Here is an 18,920-nt window from a genome sequence, read left to right on the forward strand (position 1 = left end):
ACTGCAACTGTCTGATTTCCACTGAGCATGAGGCTGGTGGGTCAGACTACTTATCTCACCACTTCATCTTATTTTTCTCCATTGAGGAAAAGCAGAAGGCAGAGAAGCATGGAGCTAGGGCAGGGTGCTGCTTGGTTTTATATCCATATTTTTTTTTTTTTTGCCACACGAGGAATACGTGAGTTTGCCTCTTCACCCCTCAGCTATGTGTGGTAACCTCAGTGCAAGAGCACCTGTGCTGATCCTTCTGCTGCTTTCCTGAGCCATGCACTGGAAAAGCCAAAACATTTACCCAGGTGTTTCAGAACCTCTAGGCTAGTTCAGCTTGATGTTGGCTGTAAAACTGAGACTGGGGAGGCATGCCACAGTGCAGCTGGCACCCATGCTGGTTGGGGCTGGTGGGTAGGGGTATATGACTGCAGAGAAGCTGATCTGGTTTTCCCAGAGACCTCAATTCCTTACTTTGTCCCAGGGGAACAAACAAGATGTACTTTGATTTGACCTCTGGCCATGCGGCTGGTTGTATTTTAACACATCAACTTCCTTTTGGATCTTGACTTTTTTTTTTTCTTTTCCTAGTGTCCATAACCGGAGACTACTCTAGTGCTTGTCATGTACTAGTGGATCTGCGGGACAGGTAAGTGTTGCCTTAAAAGCTTTACCTGCCCGTCTCTGTCTTTGTCCTTCTTGCCCTTCCGAGAAGCTCTATGCTGCTATGTGGTTCAGTTTTGCAGTAACAGTATGATCTGCTCTAGCATTGATCCATAAGAGCTTGACATGGTTAATTAAATATGCTGGGAATTATAAGACTGAATTCCCCAGATACTGAAAAGAGCACAGAATTTATCCCTGACCATGCTTGTTCCCACCACTTTGAAATAGCAGGGAAAAAAATCCCAAAAAAAAAAAAAAAAAAAGGCAATCCACAATGAAGGGGGAGAACTGAATAAAAGAGAAAAAGCAAGGGAAAGATGCAGGTACTTTGAACTCCAGCACTGCACTGCATTACACTGAAGATCTATTTTGTACAGTTTCACAGTGTAAGCTTTTCTTCGTCTGTTTTGGTGTTAAATCCAGTGACTACTTCAGAAGCCAGTAAGTGAAAAAAAACCCTAAACCAAAACACAGTGCCCAGAGTGTGAAGAGTCTGACGCACGTGGTCACCAAAGCATTTGGAAAAGCTGATCACAGCTGCATTAACCTACTTTACTTGGAATCAAAGCAGTCTTTCAACAAGATGGAAAATAGCCTCAGACTTCTGCTTGCCTTCTCCGAAGTCCTTTTTTATAGTTACCTGTACCATCATATCAGAAACTTCTCCAAACAAATAAATGAAGTCTTAAACAAAGAACTCATTCATCTTTAAATTAAAATAATCATGTAATCCTCCAAACTACCAAGTTATCTTTCATCTTTCTGCTTTTCTAAATTTATCTTACCAGCTTCAGCAAGTGGCTGTAATAAAGTGTCACATTAAGGTATTCATATTCATTAGTGTTCAGGTCTTTGTTCTTTTAATAGTGTTGGAAAGAATCTACAAAGAGGCTGTATTAGGCGGCTGTCCAATCTGGGTGTTTGATCTCCTTCTGACTTCAAAAGTCAGAAGAGGAAAAAAACCCAACACTGAGAACAGTTCTTTTGAATGTCAGATGGGGGGAGTACGATTTCTGAGTCTGCCAAGTGTTAATTGGTGTCTGCCCTGACCATGGTACAAATAAGATTCAGAGCCAGTCAATGTACCATCATGAAGAGCTATTGACAGAGTGAGCAGGGTACTGGGAGGCAAGAAAAAGCACAACTGTTATGATAGCAGCTCACAGAGGATTTTTTCAGAGATCACTTTCTATGAACCATGTAAAATTGTGCTGTTTGGGTCCCAGCCACACGACTGGGTATAACAGACCCTTCCGAGGGAACAACTGGACTGGCTGCTGAAATTTCAGAGGCGCTTGTAATACTGCATAAAAACAAACTATCCGTCATCATTAATCTCTCTTTCTAGCAAAAGTAATGAAGTTCCCCAGTACAACCCTGCCCTGCCTGAACAACAAATCCCATTGCAGAAACAACTGTCATGGCACAACAACAAGTTGATTTGATGCAAAGAAGCATCAGAAAGGAAAATAAAACCCTGCTGCTAAGTTCCTGAGGAAACCCAACTGATTAATACTACAGTTGTCAGTAAGCCAGCTTGGCAGACCTAAACACTCCTTACAGTTTTGAAGGTCTTAAAGGGGAAAGAAAACAGCCTAGAGAACAAGAAAATGGGAAAAATTTTCTAATTATTCTTTCTGATGTTTGTGGACATGTGTCTGCAATTCCAATTAAATCTAAACTTGGGTTAGATGGGGAGGTAACAGTTTAAGCTTCATCTCCTGAGAAATCAGCCATCAGTGCTGCATGACAACCACTTTACTACTTAGCCATGACAGTCTGACTTATCCTAATGCAAATTGGCAACAGTTTCTTATGTGCATGGTAGAGGAAAACCGAAGAGAATTCAGATAGGGGAATTACCGTCATTAGCAATCAATTTTTCTCTTAACAGCCGCAGCGGATTCAGGATTTCAGAGGCCCCCCTGTGACTCAGAAATCCCCTTTCTGTGAGCTGTGAGTCTGAAGCTGGAGCCACCACCGCACTTAGAGAAGCTGCTGTTCAAGGGGACGCTCGCTGCTGTCCTCAGGCACAGATTTTGCTGAAAGGCTGGCTGCCTCCTGCAGTGGAGGGCAGGCTACCCACTCTGAGTTTACTTAAATGCCAGTAGGAAGACCAGATAAGTTCCTGAAGATGGATTATTAGGCAGACACATCTCCTACTTGCCCAAACTTCATGCTGCTTCACGTGGGAGCCTGTATTGGACCATGGAGATGCCAGATATAATTGTGATTTTTCAAGGGGAAGAAAAAAACTGAAACCAAACTCCCTGCAGCTCTGCCCAGCAAGGTACCATAACCCAAAGCCATTAATCAGTTCCCAGTCAATCTTGTCTGTAGGCAGCAGTCACTCAGCTCTCCATTACCACCTATTCATCATGCCATGCTCTGTCACTGTACGTTAGCCACTGATCAGGCCTTAGTTAGGATGTGCAAGTGCCAGGACACTGCTGTTGCTGCTCACCTCAGCTACTGGGATGCCTTCAGGGGGACGGCATTGGAGCAGGACCTCTTGCTCCAGGGACACTTCTTTCCCCAATGGCTCCTGCTCAAAAGTTTTCCGGAGATCTGGGGAGAGAGAAAGAAAAAAGTATTGATAGTACTAATAGCTGGTAATTTAAATTACATTTGATTGCCATACTGAATGAACGCAAGAGACAATGAAAACAGCAGTTCTGCTCCCTGGAAAGTAAAGCACTTAAAAAAGGGTGAGTCATGTTTTTGCTTCATTCCAACATTAAGCAAAGATTTCATAGTGGATTTATTATTTATATTATGGTACAGCATATGAATCCAGTGAGGATCCAAGGCTTCACTGTGGAAGGTGACATAGAACAAAAAGTGCAACAAATCCCTTCTTCAGAAAATTTATGTTTGGTAAACTACACCAGTGAAGTACTAAAGAAAGTTATGGAAAATTAAATAAATCTGTAAAACTAAAGCATATAAGTTGAGTTGCCTTAAATTCATAGATGAAAATGCTCATGCTGTGATCTAATGTACTATTAGTTTATAAGCTTTAACTTTACAGCTTTAGCTAATTTGTCTACACCTTATCATTATCCTTGTAGCACTAAGTTATTATTCTTATTATTAATGTAATAATAACAACAATCATATTAATTACAATAAAAAAATAGCAATCATAGAATCATAGAATCAGACGGGTTGGAAAGGACCTCTGAGATCATCAAGTCCAATCCTTGATCCACTACCACCACAGTTGCTAGACCATGGCACTAAGTGCCACGTCCAGCTTCATCTTAAAAACCTCCAGGGATGGAGAATCCACCACTTCCCTGGGCAGCCCATTCCAATGGCTGATTACCCTCTCTGTAAAGAATTTCTTTCTAATGTGGAGCTGAACCATGCTTGGAGCCCTCCACAGCACCATAGAAATGCAGTAGGGTGCATTTCTCCAGAGATTGGACCAGTTCATTATACTGGAAAGCTCTGAACTCTGGCTTTCTCGTACTCTTCTGTAATATCTTCGCACAGGTGGTAAAATGGACTTCAGAAGTTCCCTCATTACCACTGTCTCCGTGTTTCTGCCACGCACTGCCATGCTCTGTACTGTGCCAGGGAGGACAGGACTTTGGAGAACTGAGCATTCAGCCCCAGTAGCTACTGGGGATATTTCTCTCTGCTCTTCGTTTCTGCTGCAAACGGACATGAGGCCATGTTCAAAGTCACATCAGAGAGCTGGCCCGACTTCAAAAACTTTGCAAACCAGTTATTTTTATTTTACTTTTTGTTCTGAAGTCAGACCAGTTTCTTACATCAGCTCACAGTGAGGCTGCACAAATACTTGTGTCATATTGGAAACAAGTCATAGTCATACGGGAACAATTTAAAAGCCAAATATTTCATATTTTGAAGCCATAACCTGTGACTGCTCTGGAAAACAGATCACTGAATTGAACCGGTTAACAAATAAACCATCCAAAGAGTTATTTTTCATCTAGATTACCTCCAAGATCTAATTTAGAACTGACCCCACAAGGAACTGCATCAGCACTACCAAAACGCAAAACCCAGGGCAGGGAAATGTACAGACAGAAAAGGAGATGGAGTGGTTGCTACCAAAATCAGCTCCTCTGAAACTCACCTCTGGGTAGCATATCTACACTTAGCCTGTATTGGGAAAATGTGGTTATTCAACTATCTGGAATTAAATGTCAATCTAATTGTACCATGGAAAAGCTCTGTCACAGATGGAGATGATCATTTTAACTTAAGCTGATATAGTAGTAAACTTCTAACATCTTTAAACCCGAGCATTTCACAAGTGAAACTGAGGCATCTTCCCCTGCAGCACAGACATGAGAGAAGCAACCCCACACTTTACTGCTTTCCCACCATTGACATTCCTAATCCCTCTAGCACAGAGGGTAGGGATACTGAGAGGCCCTCTGATAGGACAAGATTTATGGCCACAGCTAAAGGCACTGAAAGATAAGCTTTGGTAGATCCCGCTGTGGCAATACAAGAAATTACTGTCTCCAGCTCTCTGTTTGTTTTGGAGTTACTCTCTGTGAAAAGGAAGCACGTGCCAATGTCACAGCTACCTCACCACAAAATCCACCATTTTAACCTCAGTTGTTGCTGAAGGGGGCTTTACCCTACAACACTGGATAATTTACGGCAAAGAGGAGGAGTAAAAGTACAGATGCAAATGTTTCTTAGGATGACATGCCAAGTTTCACCAGACTGTGCCTGTCAGCATCTTTGTCACACTGGAGTTATTCCAGACGAATGAGGCTCGTTCATGTGAGAGCAACCACAGCAAGACAACTGGCCAGATTAGGTCAGATTTCTGTACATCGCTCCCAATACATTGCCAGATCCAGCATCATCAGCCCTCCAGCTTCATCCCACTCTCTCTGACAGGCTACTCAGGGAAAATTTGGGTTGTATGGCTCAATTTGAGTAAACCCAAATCCTTCAGGTGCCCTGTGGGTAGAGTCATTCAAAAAACACTGAGTTTGTAGTGATGTACTTCCACACTTCAAACATGGAAATGAGAAGCTCTTTCAGGAACTGGCAGGTTTCTTGGGAAGTTACATTATTCCTTTGGCCCTTCCTGTGGGCTTGATAAGTATCCTGGGCACACATAATGTCAGGTTAATGCAATTTGCTTTAAGTTAGCAAACAGCTGGGGTTGTGTAGCTAGCAGTACCCATATGATCATATTACTGCTAGTTCCACAGGTATTTTCAAAAGAAAAGAATTACTTTCACATCTGGTACACCTCAGTGCATTTTAGCAGGTACACACACGTGCACACTGCAGACAATTACTGTGCTCTAATATCATGGCTGAGGGCAAATGGGAAAATTACCATCACAGTAATAGAAGCATATAAGCACAGTAATAAACAGTATATCAATAATAGCTTTCAGGTGTTCAGATATGGAGGGATGAAGACAGTAGAGGTAGATTCAGTAGATAATAATCTGATTTTTTTCCCAGACATGCTGATTTACTGTTCTGCCAATCTTCCTGAAACATTTAATAGAACTCTTATGTTCTACATTGCCTCACATGCACAAAAACCACACCTCCCATAAAGCACTTGCCTTTAAAAAAACCTCCAAATTTTAGTGTATACAAAAGTAAATAGCATTAACCTAGAAATGTGTAATAACAGTAAAAAAAAAACAACACTTTAACCTCCTTATTATTAACAGCTGTAATTTCTGCAGTGGGAATAGCTGGAATAGTTGCAGCGGGGCTGCCACAGGTGAGATGAACTCTGTGGGACCCTGGGTCTCCTGGCTGCCCCCACACATGGTGCCTTGCTGTGTGAGGTTGCTTTAATGATGCCATTGGATTCAAGTGGGTCAGTGATCCATGAACTAAAAATACACTAAGTAGAGGCCTTGACATAAGAGGCAGAAACGTTCTCAAAGGAGCCATTAGATACTACTGAGTAAATTATACTAATTTGGGGGGGGGGGGAAAGGTGCATAATTGTTTACTTACAAGACTGAGAGCTCTTATATGATATTCTGTTGGCTCCCTCCCACGTGTTCACAACTTCATCCCACCACTTCTCACTGCAGCCATGTCACCTACAAATAGCTACAGATGGCAGCAGTGCAGGGCAGGTTTGACCTAAGCAAGCATAAGGCTGGCTGGTTGTGACATGCACAACTTAACAAGATGGGGTTTTAAGTGATAAAGAAGCAGAGGGCCTGGACAAACATCTTCATCACCTGCTGTAACTATCATGAAACCACACGCTGGGACAGCACTGGATTCTGAAATGACTGGGTTTTTTCTATGGCCCTTGCTATAATTTCATTGTTGATAACAATATCCTTCTATTTCTTCAATCCTCAGTTTCCTTTGCCATGTAACAATTATAGTCATCAGGGAAATCTCACACTGTCAGTCGGGACTGGGTGAGCTTGCTAATGTACTAAGGGAATTTGAGAAAGTGAAAAATGTTATCGAAAATGCTCTGCTTGGGAAAGATCCAAAGTGTCATATATGTTACAACTCTTTGTGAGCAAGGACAGAAGGGATACATTTTTCCCAGAGAACATTAAGAGACTAATAGAATACATCCCAGTTTAAAAAAAATAATTTAACAATCTTCAGATAATATGCCTGAAAAAGCAAATCAATGAAACATTTGATCCATTCTGGATCAGGACCCCTCTGTCTATGAAGAGACAATGTGCATTATTAAAGCCTCAGGTTGGCAGCAGTCCTGTTGCTGAGACACCAAGAGAGCACCTTCTCCACCCTCACCTTTAATAGAGGAAGACACGAGAGAAAGGCAGTTGCATTTCATTTCCATTATTATTTTGGTAATGTAGAATAATCCTGTATTGTCTGTGTTAGCAATACTCTTCCTCCACTTATACAGGTAACATTGCTGCCAGAGCTCATCTCTCCAGAGTGGAGTGTGCCTTCAGTGATGCCGAAGGGTCCATCTTGTCTCTCTCACCAGCTCTCTCACATATCTCACTAAGCTGCAGGTAGGGATTTCACTGCCTGGCCCAGGTAACAGGCTGCACCCCCATCAAGCACATAAGCCCCACCTCTAACTTCCCTTCAAGACTATCTTCCTAAAAAGAAACCAAGGAGAATAATTAAAATTCTGGTCTGCCACCTTGAGTCAAACTCTATTTTCCTTACTAATGCATAGTCCTAGCAAATTCAGAGGGGGCTCCTGTGGCATGTATCGCAGCACGTTTACAGCATACTTAAGAACAGACTTTCCTTCAAGACTTCTGAAATACTCCTTCACAATCTTCTCTGGTAAGGACATATGGCTACATTCAGAGCTGCATTGAAATGAGAGAGTTTTCACAAGTATAAAACTGAAATAAAGTAACGGGAAATAAGAATCTCAGTGTACATCATATTGTTAGCTTTACTCCTGAATTGCTATGCTTTTTGGGCAAAAGGGCATTAGATCTACATTTTGATGCACTGCTAAATGACTTAATTTTGTTTAATGCATTTTCATCTTACAAAAGCGTCAGAAGTTGCATTTTTGTCTGCTAAAGGTAATAGCTTATACAGGAAGTCATGTCATTTCCCCACTTCCTTTTCTACCTGTCAACTTCTAAAAAAGTGCAAAGAATGACCCTATTATTTTTTTTAAATCTCTTTGTTTTTCTGGGTTTTACTGTGATAGGTGGGTGGATAAAACTATAAGGACATCTTTTATAATTTCTGAGAAATGTGCTAAGAGGCAGACCAGACAGTTCAGCACAGTGCTAATGTAAGGGTGAGTAATGAATGAGCATGAAAAATGGACATTTCTCAGCCAGGAATTAGATGCAAACCAGATGAACAGAATAATACAGCATTACTGTCAGGAAAAGATGAATTTCTGCCCTTGGTAGACCTTTAAGGGTCTCTGCTCCTTCTAGGAACTCCAACGTCAACTTTCCTTCTGTAACAAGTAATCTAAAAAATTAGCAAGCTTTAAGAGCAAATAAGGAAATAAACACATTATTTTCTATACAACTGTCATATTAACTATGTTCATTGAGAGAAATATGTTTAGTGTGTGCTTTCAGAGAAATAAGGGTTTAAGAATGTGAGAAGACCTTCACAAGAAGTATGCTTTATATGGGTAAGTATATATAGCCATCCATATAAACTCAAACATGTAATAAGCAAAAAAATGCAATTAAAACACTACAGAAAAAAGAATATGGCTCGGTATAATTTTAGCTAAAATTTAGTTATTAGAGGATCAATATGTAGCCAAGCTCTCCACTTCAAGTCTACTTCTTACCCTTGAGAGTGTTCTTAACAGGCAAGGTTCAATATGGTTTTAATTTTACTCAGCCTAATAAGAACATCCAAACAGAAAAATAATTGCAGAAAAAGAATGGTAAAATGTAGAACTAATGTTCTACAAAATGAAAGAGGATCTGTGCTTCTGAAAACATATCTCACTGCATTTATTCCCAAACTTGGATGACTGATGCTGAGTTTGAGAAACATGACTAATAATGTAGAACTGGTCTATTCCATTCCTCTTCCATCACCTTCCAGAATGTGGATAGAGTTAAGAGACACCTTCTCTTTTTTTATTTTTTTTTCTAAAAAAAAGAAAAAAAGGCATTACAGACTGAATTGCAAATCTAAATGTTAGAAACCAGGCATACTTTGGCCTCTCTTTTCTGTTCACAGCTGAGTCTATGACCTTTGCACAGGGATCAATCACACTGGTGGGTAAGTAATGGAAAGGTTAGGTACAAAACCCTTTTTTTTCATTTTGTTCTTCTGTGGTTTCAGCTCTCTGCTATTAATTAGATCAAACCAGATTTCCACTGAGACAGTCACAGGAGTGTCATCAGTCTGTAACCCAGAGGATCCCTCTGAACCTCTATCAATTGCTTTCCTAAGTGTGGTGTCTCACCCTGCAGGGTCCCCTGCTGTATCAGTCACACACTGGGTGTTGATCAAAGCCTCCTGCCCTCCTTCAGTACACCACTGCTCATGGAATGACACTGTGGTTGGACAGACCTGTGCTCTCAGCTGGCCCAAGCCAGTAGCTGGAGCTGAGGAGCTGAGGATTGAGGAAATAAATCAACACCTCAAAACTCCATCTTAAAGCTCAATACACAACTCTGTGCCACTCTTTCCTTCTCTTGAGGGGCTGTTTCATATCTGGACAGTCTTAAAGACAAATGTCGCAGCGCCATAAGGCTTTCCTAGCCACATTCCCAGCCTTGGAGAGGAACATCAGGTATGGTGGAACTTCCACCTTTCCAAAGATGCCTGGCAGCTGGTCACTTGGGATAACCTTGTCTGTAGCTCTCTGGTGTCACAGTAATAAATCAGGCTGACACCCCACACAGCCAAGAAGCAGTGTGAGTTTTCACAGCTGAGCAGCTGATGAAGACTGAAGCAGCTTCTCGGAAGTGCGCAACATGTTTCTGGGAGGCAGCCTACTATATCCACTGACCTGAGTTACAGAATGAGGTGAGGAACACCCTTTGCTTGTCAGGCTACAATCTGCAAGACACTCTACAAGAGCCCGGGACCTTCTCTCCTCTTTTATTTTGTATGTGTTTTCAGCCTAAGCAAACAAGGGGTGTAGACTGGCCAGCCCCTCATTCTAACAACAGCATCTTCAGCCAGCTGGGGATAACATTACACCCTGATGACTCTCTGCAGACTCATTGCCTAGGTATCTGCAGAAAAACCCATTTTTTTCCCCTCCCCTCTTTAGCTCTAACCTAGTTCAGCCAGGTAGTCCTAAGACTAAACACTCTTTTGCAATGCAGGTTCCCCGTGGGCTGTGCTTGTAATGAAGGATGACCCATTCAACACATTTGGTATTGATACAATTTCAAAAAATACAAGCAAGCAAACTTTATCAAGCATTCACTAAGCAGATGGGTTCCCAAGTGTACATCAGTTGCACTATTCTCTTCCTCTTAAATTTTTACTTCATAACTCGATATTTCTTTGTAAGCTTAACCTAAAAACTAACTTGTAAACCTAATTCTATTCATTAATTTATTTGGTGATTAAAGATGGAATCCAAAGTTTGGTTTTTTTCAAATAAATCTAGATGTAATGTTCAAATGACCTAATCTCAACGGGTGCCTTTTTACCTGACAGATATACTAAAGGTACTAAAGAGAGATATTAGAAACATCAGGAGTACATTGCAATTCAATTCATAGAATTGAATTTACAAGACACTGAAACACTAAAAAAGAAAACTATTTATATACATATGGTATTTTGTTGTTGTTGCTCTTCTGATACACTAACCTAGCGCACACAGCTGTCTGGTCACTACCAAAATATACACAAAATTTTGTTAACTTCCTAGCTGGATCTATGTATCACGGTTAGGCACTAAGCAGACTCTACTGAAAGATGATAATTTCTTAGGCATGACAGTGTAGGTAGGTAAGGCTCCTACAGAGGGACTAAATTTACATAAATTCAGTAAAGGGGTTTCCTTTTGTTTTTTAAGCAATGCTAACAGTTATATCAAGCCCACCCTAATTTATAGAGTCTTGGCTCTTTAATAAAATGCAATGTAATTTATATTTATTACTGTTGCAACTGCATCCTTAAATTTGGGAATGGTCACTCCTGTTAACTTGGAAAGTGGTACAGAAACATACCTGTCAGGAGCAAAAACAGAGTGGTAGGATCAAGTATGCTAAATGTGCAGTCAACTTCTCTGCTGCCCTTTCTGTAATCTGCTGTTCTTTATTAATCTTAGCTTAAGACCACATGCCTCAGTTATCCCTTTTATTAAACTACAAGCAGCAGATATTGATTAGTTGCAACTTAAATGATACACAAGGAAGGAATTAGGGTCCTATCTAGGTTAATTCTCATACACACTTATCAAAGTACACAAACCACATTTTTAGCATATTTTTTAATACTGGATATCCTGGGCCTGCCTTCCTATTAAAATTTTCAAGTGTTGTCCTTCCTAGCTCCCTCTCCTTATCTCGACATCCACCCAACTTTGTATCTATTGCAAGAGGCTCTAATGCTTTGGTGGCTACAGAACAAGTCCTCCCAGAGTTGCTTGGATTAGGTGTGTGAAGAGAGGGAAGAAAGGCACTGCATCAATGTAACATGGAGCATGGGACCCAGAACTAAAAGCTGAGATAACAAGTGTCAGGAAAGAATCTGTGATTTTTTTTTTTTCATATCTGTTTCTTTGTATAACTGCATACCCCTTGTAAGTGGAGATAAACCACCAGATGAACCAATCTACTTTTCTATACTGCATTTATCTTATCGGTATACAGCATCTGACATGCATATTTTAACTACATTCCTTTGAAAAATTGTCTGGGGGAATAAAGGCTTTTAGATAAGTACATAGGAAACTAGTACAAAATTACAAAAAAGATTAACTGTAGCACAGTTCCTTACTACATTAGGGCTTTTTAAAACTTTTTTTATTCATGAAATTCTGATTTTAAGATAATAAATAAAGGAAAAGAAAAAACTATTCACATTCATTACACAAAAAAAAGACTGAGTAATAGAAATTACAGAAAAAGCTTCTATTTTCTCATGGGTGTTCAACAAATCCAAAACCTAACAGCAGATTTAGGGCTTATATTCTTACCATATTTTCTCAAGGACAGCATGGGTTAACATCATGAAGTCAGTGAGGCTACAGCAACACTGAAGTGGTGCAAACGAAAAGTAAGGTTGCTCTATGCACATGGGCTCAAAGCAATTTATCTGAGCCACCCCTTTATTATCTGATCTAAAAATTAGGTCAAATCCTGCAGCTATTGTTTAGTCTTTATCAGATGTATCTTCCAGTGGGTTTAGCTCTACTTTTGGATACACAGGCTCAGATCTCATTCATTGTTTTAACAGGAATTTTTCCCTGTTAGGTTTTATCTGCTCAATTACATCAGTCCTGTTACAGAAAATTCACATTAAAACTTTATATTTGGCTTGGTTTTTTTACAGTTGAAGGTAAAGCTGCCCAATCCCCCTCCTTCCTCCCTCCCTCTAAAACAGTAACATCTTCTAACTGAGCAGAAAAACTGTATCAAAACATATTAGTGACTCACTAGTGCTCCTGATAGGATGTACCTAGAATAAGCAAGAAATGTGTGAATAAATAGGAAATGTGTTTTAGCACTTTCCTTGGCCAATACCTCAGAAAATTTATTATATCTTTCCAGCTTCACCAGGATACATACATTAGGTGTCCCTACTTTGTTGGGCACTGAGATATCTAAAACGGCAAAGTGAAAATTAATCTGAACAAATCTGCTAGTCTAAAAGGATGAAATCCTCACCTCTGCTCTCATGGGGAGACCAACACCCCAGGAAGACGGATTCCATGAAACAGGAAAAATGTTCCTTATCAGAAACAGCCTGCACAGAAGGGAGTAATTTCCCAACATACTCGTGATCCAGGAGTGCAACAGTGATTTGCCGCTAAATGCCCTGAAGACTTAAGGAAGCTGGGATGTTGTCTTTAGACTCACTCTTTTTCTGTTTATAGTGCTAGCATGGGCAGCCTTTGAAAACCATCAGCATCTTTACTCCATATTTATAGATTACTCCTTTCCTGAATAACTGAAGCTCTTGGTCAGAGCAATGTTGCAATTGATTTTCACCAAGAACTTTCATTGACTAGGTTGTTATGTACTTTCTGACACATGCCTGACCCTGCATTAAACAAACACAAGCCACTTTTCCAGGATGCACATTTTTCACACTTTCAAATTACTTTTCAGTTAATTCTATTACACGCTCAGTGAACAGTGATGCTGGATGCTATTTTTTTGTTTGTTTGTTTTAATGGAGTGTAGCTCCAGCCCTTGAGAGGACACAATAATTCCAGAATAAGACATAAGGGCATAAGAGAGAAAAGATAAAAAGAGGAGGAGAAGGAGATGAATAGGGAGAGGGAGAGAGACAAGGAGAGGGAGCAGAGAAGCTTTTCTTAATGTGCTAAGTATGGCTAGTTATGCTACAGTTGTATCTGTCAAGATGAAATCACCAGGTTCAGGTATTAAGATAAATAATACCACTTAAGCAGAGCACTTTACATGCTCCATTTACCCCTCACCTAAAGGTGTCAGTGTTCACTTCTGTGCCAATTAAAAGGGAACACTGCATTGGTGACAAACAAGCAGCTATAGCTGCACACTGATCTGGAGAGATGGACTCTTCTGCCCCTCTAAAGTTTTGGACATCCTTGTTTTGCTAGATTAATAATACTGCATGGACCCCACGTTGCATCCCAGTCTCATGGCACATTGTGTAACCATCAGAACACTCACCAGCTGTGTTGAAAGTTTATCATGAAACAGCTATTATAATGTCAGTACAGATCCAGTCCTACGAAGTCAAAGTTGTGAATGCAGATGAGTATTGGTGTACCCGAGTCCAGAGTTTGAAATGGTGATCTTGTAGACCAAATGACATCATGAAGTAAGGCATATTCCCCACATCATCTGTCTGACTTTCTAAAAAATAGTCGTCAGTCATCTGAGAAATTTATTGAAATCTGTGTAATTGGAAATGGACAATTTTGCAGTGAATGTGCTTTTGCTGCTGGTTTAAAATCTGCTGATTGAAGGCCTAATACTTCAACCCTTAATCCCAAGGAGCCTAAGTGATTTGCCTGTGCCACAGCTGTCCAAGACCCCCAAATTCAGGAACAAGAGGTTAAAAAAAAACTTCAGTAAAATACAAAGTCACATTTGAGTTACAGGTCTACAAAACTCCCTAGTATTTATTTAATTAGATTTTTCTAAAAAAAAAAAAAAAAAAGAGCCACCGAGACTAGAAAAATTACTGAACTGATTTTTCCTCTATTTCCAAAATATACTAAGAAAAATAAACAAACTCTCTACTATGAGCAGCTTCAATAGAAATGTGGACACCTGGGAAGAAATGTCAATTGATATAAAATAGCATTCACATAATTATTATGTGTTCTATAGAAATTAGGTGCATAGTTTTGGCAGCACAAAAAAGTAACTTAAATATCAAGTAAAATACACTCAAATATATATAAAATACTTCCAAACTGTGTTAATTTAATGGCCATCTGTCAAGGGCTACCTGGCAGGACATGAAAATCTAATAAAAACAGTCAATTTAAGAGCCATAATCTAAAAAACCTGTTCAAACATTGCTAAGCCCCTCTGAAGTGCTGACTGCTTAGAAGAAAAAAAAACTGAAATAATTCTCTTTTGTTTCAGTACAAAAAAAAAGAAAATCCTCAAAGTTTTGAAAAGTTTCCTGCCATGGGACAGCACTATGAACACATGTAATGGCATTTCTACTTTTGCAGGAAGACAATAATTTTAATTCCCCTTAACCCCAGGGAATTCTTCTCTGAGGTGTAGTCCTGTACTCAAAAGTACATGTCTCTATTTCCAGTCAGTTACTTGGACTAAAAGAATTCAAAAATGTGTATTTAAATGGAAACTCCTGAGATTTGTATCTGGATGTTTACATAGAAGGTATCTCCTCTTCAAGGATTTAACCATGTAGTACTTTCTCAAGAACAAAAGGAGAATTAAGCTCTAAATGGAGAGTTTTAAATGACAGACAGTCCTTCCTTTAATGTGTCTGTGAAAAGCTTTATTTGGCTGGAAGAATTCTCTTCTACCATTTTAAGTTGTTAGGCACAGTGCAGGAAATATAAGTATGCTGCAAATCCAGCTTCTTATGACCTTTTCTCACAAAAAGTGTTTTTGCTGAGGTGAAAACAGTGGAAGAGAGACAATTCCAGATAATATATTTTGTTCCTATTATACAGAACAGTATTTAATCATGTAAAAGAGAAATGGGAGTCCCCAATGTGACTACTCTAATACAAAGAAAATCATCTCTTTGAAAATTAATGAACATTAAATATTTGTACAGTCAAATGAAGATCTGTTTTCAGGGAACTGGTTGCCCTGTGTTCTTGGGGTCTAAGCCGGGACTGGTTCCAAATAAATACTGAGGTTAGTAGCCATGAATAACAATGATGAAATATTAGGGGTGAGATAATCACTTTCAAACTCATATTACCAATCTGATCACATGATATGCTAAACACACACTTTTTTCTCTGTTAAGGAACAGCAGTTTTATTATATGCCTACAGTGACATATATTTTCAGCTTCACAGAAAAGAACCTGCGTGTTTTGGAGGACACTAAGTTGACTGTGAGTCAACAATGTGCTCTTATGGCAAATAAGGCTAATGGTAGCCTGGGCTGCATTAGAGAAAAAGTATTGACAACAGGTTGAGGGAGGTGATCCTTCCCCTCTGCTAAGTACTGGTGAGGTCAAACCTGGAGTGCTGGGTCCAGTTCTGGGCTCCCCAGTACAAGAGAGACGTAGACACACTGGAACAGCCCAGCAAAGGGCCTCCAAGATGACTAGCATCTCTCCTACAAGAAAAAGCTGAGAAAGCTGGGACTGTGCAGTCTGGAGAAGAGAAGGCTCGGGGGATCCCATCTATGTGTACAAACACCAGATGGGGGGGTGCAACAAGGACATAGTCAGGATCTTTTCAGTGGTGCCCAGTGATGGGATTAGAAGCAATGGGAACAAGATGAAACATAGTAAGTTCATTCTGAACATCAGGGAATATTTTTTCATTGTAAGGGTGACAGAGCAGCAGCATAGATTGCCCAGAGAGGTGGTGGGGTCTCTTTTGTTGGACATACTCAAAAGCCATCTGGACATGATCCTGGGTAACTGGCTCTAGGTGGCCCTGCTTGAGCCAAGAGTTGGATCACATGACTTCCAGAGATGTCTTACCGCCTCAGCCATCCTGTGGTTCTGTGAAAAGAACAGCTATCCCCTCATTTCATAGCTTGCTTTGTTAATATTCCTACTCAGCTTCAGACACTTTTCTTGAGACATAAAAGTACTGTACTCAAGAAATACTGGTTTTGATGCTTTCCCCCCACACAGGGGAGAAGAATGAGATTTTGTTCTTACAAAGAGAATAAACTGAAATTCTTATGAACATTTCTGAAGGCCTTCATTTTAGCATGCATCTGTAACTGCAGAAAATACAAAGCCTAACTGGCTGGAAATAAAATCTCTCTTGAACAGCAGAGATTCCACTTCTCACCTAAGCTTCATCAACACAACACAGACAGCAAAACACTCACATGCAATGCGGACGTAGGCTTTCCGGCTCTTGGTGGTGCCTGCAGAGCTCCAGGCAACACACTGGCACCAGTAATCCTCGGGCCCAAAGAGCTCCTCGACTTGCTGGCGGGAAATCTCAATGCTCACCTCTCGGACAATCAGACCTGTTGGGGCACAAGTAACACTGGTCAGTATTAGGCTTACAGGTAGAAAGAAAAAAGTGCAGATACAGAAGTCTGCTTGCAAAGGTGTTGGGAGACCTTACAGCTCTCTACAAATATCTACTCAGCAACACACACCGTCATAAAGATGTTATTATCTGCATAATAAGAGATGTGGGTGAATTAGCACCTCAGCTAATATAAACTGTACTATGTCTCTAGGACAATTAACATCAAGTGACAATGCAGATCAGTTTTATTTTGATATGAATATCATATAACCACAGAGTCATTCAATTTATACGACTTCCTTAGCCCTTCTGTATTTCATCTCCTTTTGCTAGACAGACACAGCACAGGGAAAAGTCCTGACGCTGAATTGCCCAGGCAAAAGGATTTTACCAGGGCAGAAAATGTCATGATACATACAAAGATACTTTGTAATCATGAGCACATGTGCTGCAGTGTGGTTACTGTAAGCTGCAGGATGGGCACTACTACTGTCATATATGCTACAGATACTGCAATATTTTTAAGGGATTTTATACCACAATGAAACCCATTTCAGTGCCTCACAGTCTTCCTGGCCCTGGCCTCCATAATGCATCTCAGCACAACCCCGCACCATACCCACAGCTGCACCCACAACAACAGTGAACCACTTGCTATCCTTCCAAGTAGACCGCATCTGCCCACATTTCCCACACAGTGCTCTCTCTCTGGAAACTGTTTTGCTTCTTCTAAGTGCAAGGAAATTTTGTGGTGTCTCAGACACCACTGCAAGGATTGCTGGTAAAATGTGCTGATCCTCTAATGACAACCACTGTGTTTCATACTGACACAACTTTCTCTGCCTCAAAATGCACTGCCTGGTCAAAAGGCTCTTAATTCCAGTCAAGACACTGGGTGAGAGTGAGAGAAAGTGCTTACACCTCTTGTCAGTATATTCAGTCTTTGCTGGCCATGCCAAGGTATCAATAAACTCCTAATAAGTCTGCCTGTAGAGAACACCATTGTCATTTCACAAACGCACTCTCGCAAACAGCTCTGAATATATAAATTCACATACAAATGTTTTGTGTAGTGGGTCTGATTTTTTTTCCCTTCCAGAATTGCCAGGAAACTCAACTGAAATATCCTTGGATCAGAGTATGCACAGTTTGTCCCCATCACCAAACACCAAAGGGCAGGTCCTTCTGCTGAGCACAGACTTGAGCCTGTGGAGGCCAGCTACCCTCAGCCTTCTCTGCCTCACGGCTTACAAGGGGATATTCATAACGTGAATGTTCCCAATTGTACTGCATGGCGTGTTCCTCAAGTGCTGGAAACCAGGCCAGCCCTTTGATTTGCCTCCAGCCTCACAGAGGCTCCATTCAGGGAGCCAACGATTAATTACTGTTTGCACACAGTTGTGCACTGTCATTGAGGCTGCATGCTGTTTGCATCCCAAGCTTGGTTAACAACTTAACGGCAGAAAGGAATTAATGCATGCAATACCATGGACTTCTCTGGTGGGAATGCCATCTAATGAGATGCATTTTCCTGTTAGAGACTATCACAGCCCAGCTCCCTTTTTATTTCATTATCCTTGACATCTTTAGCCATTGAATAATCAGCTACTTTGGGGGAAACACTTAATAGCTCTTCTTCTTGAAATGAAATACTTAAAATATGGCAACAGCACTCCAAAGAATGGAAATCAAAGGAGTGCATGGGCATTTGATATGCAGTGAACACTATGTTATAAACTTGTTCTGCTTTGATGAGCTAATTTGGCTCCAAAAGAGGTCTGAGGGGTAGCTTTTGTCCTGGTGAAAAGAGCATGAAGAGGGTGGAGAGGAAGCATGTACATTACACGCATAAAAATTGTTATATTTTCCCAGTGGAACTGCTGTTAGCCTAAAGATTACTTCAGTTCATTCCCAGTTTTTATTGCACTAGCACAGGGAGCCTTTGAAGGTTACAATATTATGTTTTTATAATAAGGCTGATTATGACAGAGCT

The 18,920-nt window shown here is 40.4% G+C and overlaps 1 protein-coding gene across 2 annotated transcripts in view; it reads right to left on the minus strand.

The window, feature by feature from the left end:
• UNC5C (unc-5 netrin receptor C) overlaps nucleotides 1–18,920 on the minus strand; it is a 255,164-nt gene that overhangs the window by 59,497 nt on the left and 176,747 nt on the right. For both annotated transcript variants that reach the window (XM_017822256.1, XM_017822255.1), the window contains exons 3-4: nucleotides 16,776–16,919; nucleotides 3,119–3,222 (exon numbers count right to left, since the gene is read on the minus strand). In XM_017822256.1, the coding sequence (XP_017677745.1) occupies nucleotides 3,119–3,222; nucleotides 16,776–16,919 (248 nt within the window). The remainder of the gene's footprint in view (nucleotides 1–3,118; nucleotides 3,223–16,775; nucleotides 16,920–18,920) is intronic.

The sequence above is a fragment of the Lepidothrix coronata genome, unplaced genomic scaffold, assembly GCF_001604755.1.
Source record: "Lepidothrix coronata isolate B3197 unplaced genomic scaffold, Lepidothrix_coronata-1.0 Scaffold96, whole genome shotgun sequence".
In the NCBI taxonomy this organism is placed as follows: Eukaryota; Metazoa; Chordata; class Aves; order Passeriformes; family Pipridae; genus Lepidothrix; species Lepidothrix coronata.